At 42.9% G+C, this 8,346-nt stretch overlaps 1 protein-coding gene and 1 long non-coding RNA gene across 3 annotated transcripts in view; one reads left to right on the top strand and one right to left on the bottom strand.

Moving 5' to 3' along the window:
• Positions 1 to 3,365, top strand: part of vstm2b (V-set and transmembrane domain containing 2B) — a 7,067-nt gene extending 3,702 nt beyond the window's left edge. For both annotated transcript variants that reach the window (XM_069687402.1, XM_069687401.1), the window contains exon 5: positions 3,165 to 3,365. In XM_069687402.1, the coding sequence (XP_069543503.1) occupies positions 3,165 to 3,253 (89 nt within the window). In that variant the 3' untranslated portion in view covers positions 3,254 to 3,365. The remainder of the gene's footprint in view (positions 1 to 3,164) is intronic.
• A 309-nt stretch (positions 3,366 to 3,674) lies between these two features.
• On the bottom strand, positions 3,675 to 3,926 carry LOC138614156 (uncharacterized). The gene is made up of 2 exons (XR_011310232.1): positions 3,860 to 3,926; positions 3,675 to 3,769 (listed from the first exon to the last, which is right to left on the bottom strand). It is a non-coding gene; the product is annotated as an uncharacterized lncRNA (long non-coding RNA).
• Between the last annotated feature and the right edge of the window lie 4,420 nt (positions 3,927 to 8,346).

The following is an 8,346-nucleotide window of genomic DNA, read 5'->3' on the forward strand; positions in this document are numbered from 1 at the left end:
CATGTGGTGGTGCAGGGAAATGAAAAGTACAGTATGCTCACAAACGTGTGGCCTCCTCCTGTATCTGCTCTCTGCAGGAGCTCTGAGCCAAAACAAACCAATGATTAACAAAGAAGCTGAGAGGCCACATGGCCTCTGTTCATTTATGTAACCTGCATCTGTTGGCTGTCTTCTGGATGATTACTGATGCAGCACATAACAGCGCATAGCAACAAGCTCCGCCTCCATCACTGGGCTGAAGCCAGAACTGATAAACAGTCTGACATCAGCTGATCTGATAAACGGTCTGACATCAGCTGATCTGATAAATGGTCTGACATCAGCTGATCTGATAAACTGTCTGACATCAGCTGATCTGATAAACACAGTCTGGCATCAGCTGATCTGATAAACTGTCTGACATCAGCTGATCTGATAAACTGTCTGACATCAGCTGATCTGATAAACTGTCTGACATCAGCTGATCTGATAAATGGTCTGACATCAGCTGATCTAATAAATGGTCTGACATCAGCTGATCTGATAAATGGTCTGACATCAGCTGATCTGATAAACACAGTCTGACATCAGCTGATCTGATAAACTGTCTGACATCAGCTGATCTGATAAACTGTCTGACATCAGCTGATCTGATAAACTGTCTGACATCAGCTGATCTAATAAACTGTCTGACATCAGCTGATCTGATAAATGGTCTGACATCAGCTGATCTAATAAACGGTCTGACATCAGCTGATCTGATAAATGGTCTGACATCAGCTGATCTGATAAACACAGTCTGACATCAGCTGATCTGATAAACGGTCTGACATCAGCTGATCTGATAAACTGTCTGACATCAGCTGATCTGATAAACGGTCTGACATCAGATTTATTTTGAAAAGTTGGACACGTTGGACCTGTTAGACCTGTTGGACGCGTTGGACCTGTTGGACACGTTGGACCTATTGGACCTGTTGGATGCGTTGGACCTGTTGGACGCGTTGGACCTGCTGGACCTGTTGGACACGTTGGACCTGTTGGACGCGTTGGACCTGTTGGACCTGTTGGACGCGTTGGACCTGCTGGACGCATTGGACCTGCTGGACCTGTTGGATGCGTTGGACCTGTTGGACGTGTTGGACCTACACTCAGCTAACATCTGGTCCTCAGTTCTGCTTTTATTTTGAACAGTGAATATGTTTTTGTTATACTTCCTGCCTCAGTGTTTCCTATGTTTTTAATGTCCTGCCTCCTCCCAGTTCCGTCCTCATGCTGTTTCAGGACTTTGTCTTTTTCAGATGTCCCTCTGTGTCCTGCTGTTGTCTTCCTGTAGATACAGTCTGCTGTTAGTTTGGTTCCAGTTCTGGTAACCTATGAGCAGTCAGCATCCTCAGCAAACCTACCTGTGATAAGGTTGTGTGGCTGCAATGCATGGTGGTCCTCTGTTAGAGGGACTGAGGCTCCTCCCACTACGTCTTGTGTTGGACTGAGCGGTGGTCTGATGTGAAGCTGCTCTGAAGTAGACTTTGTTTAATGAAATTTGTGGGAACACGAGGAGCTTGTTGATCATGACTGTGGGTCAGAACAGGTCCTGCTGCAGGAGAACAGACAGCAGTGGGACAGACCTGTATGTGATGGAGGCAGCAGTCCTCTGACTGACAGTTACCATAGAAACATTAAAAACAGGAGGATGTAGAAAACTGAACATTTACACATGAATACAAGCGGGAGACATCATGGCTGGATGTTTCTGGTGGGTTGTTGTTAAAGCAGCAAATTCTCTCCTGTCTCTTGTCTGTCTCTTTGTCCCTCCATCTCACTGTCTCTGTCCCACCATCTCTGTCTCTTGTCCCTCTGTCTCTCAATCTGTTCCATCTCTCTGTCCCTCTGTCTCTTTGTCTCACCATCTCTCCGTCTCTTCAGTTGTTGTGATCTGCATTTTACACCCGAACGTACAATCGTGTCATCTGTGTTGTAGCACCAACCTTGCTACATATCTGTTGTTGGATCTGTTGTTGGATCTGTTGTTGTTGGATCTGTTGGATCTGTTGTTGTGGATCTGTTGTTGTATCATTTATTGTATCTGTTGTATCTGTTGTTGTTGTATCTGTTGTTGTATCTGTTGTTGTTGTATCTGTTGTTGTATCTGTTGTATCTGTTGTTGTATCTGTTGTTGTATCTGTTGTTGTATCTGTTGTTGTATCTGTTGTTGTTGTTGTATCTGTTGTTGTATCTGTTGTTCTGTTGTTGTATCTGTTGTATCTGTTGTTGTATCTGTTGTTGTATCTGTTGTTGGATCTGTTGTTGGATCTGTTGTTGTATTGTTGTATCTGTTGTATCTGTTGTTGTATCTGTTGTTCTGTTGTATCTGTTGTTGTATCTGTTGTATCTGTTGTTGTATCTGTTGTTGTATCTGTTGTTGTATCTGTTGTATCTGTTGTATCTGTTGTTATCTGTATCTGTTCTATCTGTTGTTGGATCTGTTGTTGGATCTGTAGTATCTGTTGAATCTGTTGTTGTATCTGTTGTTGTATCTGTTGTTGTATCTGTTGTATCTGTTGTTGTTGTTGTATCTGTTGTTGTATCTGTTGTTGTATCTGTTGTTGTATCTGTTGTTGTATCTGTTGTATCTGTTGTTATCTGTTGTTGATCTGTTGTTGGATCTGTTGTTGTTGTTGTATCTGTTGTTGTATCTGTTGTTGGATCTGTTGTTGGATCTGTTGTTGTTGTTGTATCTGTTGTTGTATCTGTTGTTGTATCTGTTGTATCTGTTGTTGTATCTGTTGTTGTATCTGTTGTTGTTGTTGTTGTTGTTGTATCTGTTGTTGTTTTTATCTGTTGTTGGATCTGTTGTTGTTGTTGTATCTGTTGTTGTATCTGTTGTTGGATCTGTTGTTGTATCTGTTGTTGTATCTGTTGTATCTGTTGTTGTATCTGTTGTATTTGTTGTTGTATCTGTTGTTGTATCTGTTGTTGTTGTATCTGTTTTTGTATCTGTTGTTGTATCTGTTGTTGCTCTGTATCTGTTGTTGAATATATCTGTTGTTGTATCTGTTGTTGTATCTGTTGTTGTCAGATCTGTTGACAGCTCCTCCTGTGCTGCTGCTAGATGTTTGTCCATCAGCCTGAGTGGGACGTGTTCTGTCCTAACCGTCTGTCTTCTGTCTCTGTCCTTCATCCAGACTACAGCATGATGAGCACAATGGACCCACTCCTCTGCATCACACTCCTCGTCCTGTATAAGCTCCTCCCCTTACTGTTGGCCCAATGAGGAGACTGCAGACAAACTCACACAGAGTCAAGTCGCACAAACAGAAACCAAGCAGCAGTCTGTGGCCACTGGGGAGACCCAGTCACATGGAAGGATGTCTGCTGGAGGAGGAGGAGGAGGGGGAAGGGGAGGAGGAGGAGGAGGAGGGGGAGAGGGAGAAGGAGCAGGAGGATGAGGGGGAGCACACACACACACACACACACACACACACACACACACACACACCTCAGACACACACCTCCGACACACACACACCCTCAGACACACTCACACACACCTCCGACACACACACGCACGCGCACACACACACACACACACACACACACACACACACACACACACACACACACACACACACACACACACACACACACACACACACACCACTTCCTGTGACCTCAGTTTTTTTTTCTTTTTGGAGGGGGGGGGGTGATTTGATGACCTCTCAATCACTGACATGTTTCTGCTGCATCCTCCAGAGCTCGTTGTGTGTTAGTCTCATACGCGATATCCCTCCTACACACACACACACACACACACACACACACACACACACACACACACACACACACACACACACACACACACACACACACACACACACACACACACCTCTGTCCTCATTCATAGCTGTGACTTCATGTAAACAGATAATAAACTGATATATTTTGAGGAAGATAAGACACATCTTCCCATCGTCCATGTTATCACCTTCAATAATCTTTATTTTTGTTAAATCTCTGCTGATAAAAGTCACTCATTTCATTTCTATAAGACAAAAGGATTTATTGATAAAAGCAGCTCAGATGATGGTTTATTGGTAGGTATATTGTTTTTCTAATAAAAGGTACATGATAACATGTTGTATGTTGCTGACTTCTTTCATTACAATCATTTGTAAGATTCAACACTGAACAGTTTCTCATATTTAACAACATCTAACAATGATAATACTTTGGTGACCTTTGACCTGTAGTTGAAGCCAATCTGGATTTAAACAACAGAAAGCAGACAGGCATCATGTTGCAACCACAAATGTTGCTGAGTTTATTTATACGTAGTAACCAACCATCAACCATCAGTGATGTCATCAACCATCAGTGATGTCATCGTTGGTTTGTGAACGTTATGAATCCTCCAGTTCAGATTCTGTCCGTCACCATCTTTGCTAGTTCGGAGCGGTTTGGAGCAGGAAGTGACCATATTTGGACGAGCTGGGGGAGGAGCCAGAGGTGGATCTGACCGATCTGATCGGAAACCTGACGATACTACGTCAGGTTACAGTCAGCTGTAAACTGATTGCACCACAGGCCTGTCAATCAAACAGACACGCCCCCAAAACAGGTCTTCTTGAATCTTCTTTTCTAATGAATGAGGGATTATTTTCAGATGGACCTCCAGAAAACTAATAAGAAGGAGAGACTTTAGCTAACAACACCGAGATAACTGATGGACACATTTTATTCACTTTGGATTTGATGAGAGAAGTTGAATGGGAGTCTATGGAGCCGGAGGCTTTTTGGAGCCGACCTCTAGTGGCACTCGCTGGTATTGCAGCTGAAGACACTTCTGGATCAGAACCATTTTACAGACCTGAAGCTATGAACACTTTTAGAAACAGTCTGTCAAAGCAACAGTAACAACAGGGAATCATCATCAACTAATCTACCTCATCTCAACTAATCTACCACATCTCAAATAATCTCACCTCATCTCAACTAATCTACCTCATTTCAACTAATCTACCTCATCTCAACTAACCTCACTTTATTTTAATTAATCTACCTCATCTCAACTAATCCACCTCATCTCAACTAACCTCACTTTATTTTAATTAATCTACCTCATCTCAACTAATCTACCCCTTCTCTTCTTACCAGTTGCCTCTGAAAACAGGTCGAGGGCCTCAGGACAGAGATCCTGCTGAATGATGATGACACCTCACACCTGTACAAACCTGGACACACTTCAGAAATGATTTTACACAGGGTTAGGATTAGGGTTAGGGTTAGGATTAGGATTAGAGGTAAGGGATAAAAACCACATCGGCATCAGCCGTTCTTGAATAACTTTTGCTGTGAATGTTGTAGAGACTTGGAAGTTGGTTCCAGGTCAAGTAATTCAGTCAAACCTGATCGATTGGTGCCATCCCCAAGCTTCTCAGACATTCGGAAGGGGGCGCTCTTGCAAAAAAGTGCATTTTGGGATCAACCCTTCTTGAATAACTTTTTCGGTGAAGGTGGCGCTTGAAATTGGGTGTGTGTTATTACTTAGGCCATCATCATACCTGTAAAATTAGGGTTAGGATTATGGTTAGGTTGATGCAGTAATATATATGTATACATATATACATATACATATATATGTGTATATATGTGTGTATGTATGTGTGTATATATTTATAGGCCTATATGAATAAATAATTCTTCACAGAAGGGAGGTGTAGATCAGCAGAGAAAGATAGAGACATGATGTGAAAGAAGCAGTGAAATAGTTTAAGCACCATGAGGCAGATGGGCCAGTGGACATCTGGCAGGGAAGTCATGGTGAGCTGAAGCTGACACATCAGATAGGCCCTCCGGTCTCTGCATAAATCTGATTGGATTCCAGGTTAAAGAAGGTCAGAAGGGATAACATGGAGGAAGGCAGGATACGGCTGGGGCATACACACACACACACACACACACACACACACACACACACACACACACACACACACACACACACACACACACACACACACACACACACACACTACCAGATGTGCAACCAGCATGCATACATAGAAATGCATTTGCACATTCTGACTCTCCCCAGCAGTGTCTTGATCTGCGGACAGGAGGAGACCTGCATTAATCCAGCAGCTGGTTGGCAGCGAGCTGTTTGTGAAGATGTTTTTTTGCTCACAGCTGAACTAATGAGTGTCACGAGGTGGGTCAGCGCAGAGGCTCACGTTGGTTCCCATCCTTGGCTCTCCCTCTGTGCCTCATCTATCCCCTTGTAGGCTGAAGACGTGTGACTCATTTGCACTTGTTCTTGCTCATGACAATGACCAAACCAGGATTATAGCCACCCTGCCTCTAACAGACACACAACAACATCATCTCAAGTTAAAACTCCACTGTGACACATTTGTCAAGACAGCCCAGAGAGCCCCGAGCTGCAAACAGGACACCATACTGGACTCAGAGGTTCAACAGCTGAACACCAAATGACTGATTACAGACAAACTAAAGATTCATTAATGTCGTCATTCACAGGTGCTTATTACAGCAGGATCATCATTTAAAGCATGTTTGTGTACAACATCTTCATTTTTTCTGCTGGGCTTTTGGTCTCCACCATCTCCAAAAGGAGAAATGTAGTTCTTCAGCTGCTCACTGCTCAGCAAGCTCCTCACCAGTGCGTCTGAAACAGACAATACAACGCATGACCATCCAACACGGGACAACACATGTGACAAGACAACACGGGACAATAAACATGTGATGATCCAACTCGTGACAATACAACACGTGACCTTCCAACACGTGAAAATACAACACGTGACCTTCCAACACGTGAAAATACAACACGTGACCATTGAACACGTGAAAATACAACACGTGACAATACAACTCGTGACAATACAAACGCGTGACCATCCAACGCTTGACAATACAAGGTATGACAATCCAAAAAATAACAATACAACACGTGACCATCCAACACGTGACAATACAAAACGTGACAATCCAAAACATGACAACACAACGTGAACATCCAACACGTGACAATACAACGTGTGACCATCCAACACGTGACAATACAACGTGTGACCATCCACCACGTGACAATACAACGTGTGACCATCCAACACGTGACAATACAATACGTGACCATCCAACACATGACAAGACAACGTGTGACAATTCAACACATGACAAGACAACGTGTGACAATTCAACACGTGACAATACGCGACAATACAACGTGTGACAATTCAACACGTGAAATTTTAACATGTGACAATACAACGTGTGACAATCCAAAACGTGACAATACAACGTGTGACCATCCAACGTGTGACCATCCAACAAATGACAATACAACGTGTGACAATTCAACACGTGAAATTTTAACATGTGACAATACAACGTGTGACAATTCAACACGTGAAATTTTAACATGTGACAATACAACGTGTGACCATCCAAAACGTGACAATACAACGTGTGACAATTCAACACGTGAAATTTTAACATGTGACAATACAACGTGTGACCATCCAAAACGTGACAATACAACGTGTGACCATCCAACGTGTGACCATCCAACAAATGACAATACAACGTGTGACTATCCAAAGCACAACAATACGTGTGACAATCCAACACTTAACAATAAAACACGTGACCATCCAAAATGTGACAATACAACACATAACAAAACGTGTGACAATCCAACACTTAACAATAAAACATGTGACCATCCAAAATGTGACAATACAACACATAACAAAACGTGTTACAATCCAACACGTTGCAACACAACACGTGAAATTTCAACATGTGACAATACAACGCGTGACCATCCAAAACGTGACAGTACAATGTGTGACCATCCAACACATGACAATACAACGTGTGACAATCCAACACTTGACAATAGAACACGTGACCATCCAACACGTGAACATGCAACACGTGACAATACAACGTGTGACAGTTCAACGCGGGACAATACCACCTTTTACCATCGAACGCGTGACCATACAACACTTGACCATATAACAAGTGAAAATACGTGTGACAGTCCAACACGTGACAATACAACACGTGACCATCCAACACGTGACAATACAACACGTGGCCATCCAAAACGTGACAGTACAATGTGTGACCATCCAATACTTGACAATAGAACACGTGGCCATCCAAAACGCGACCATCCAACACGTGACAATCCAACTCGTGACAATACAAACGCGTGACCATCCAACGCATGACAATACAACGTGTGACAATCCAACACGTGACAATACAACACATGACAATCCAACACATGACAATACGTGTGACAATCCAACACTTGACAATAGAACACGTGACCAT

Source organism: Brachyistius frenatus, unplaced genomic scaffold (genome assembly GCF_029030835.1).
Source record: "Brachyistius frenatus isolate BFR_SWC_R1_liver_20210118 unplaced genomic scaffold, ASM2903083v1 Contig_460, whole genome shotgun sequence".
NCBI lineage: Eukaryota > Metazoa > Chordata > Actinopteri > Embiotocidae > Brachyistius > Brachyistius frenatus.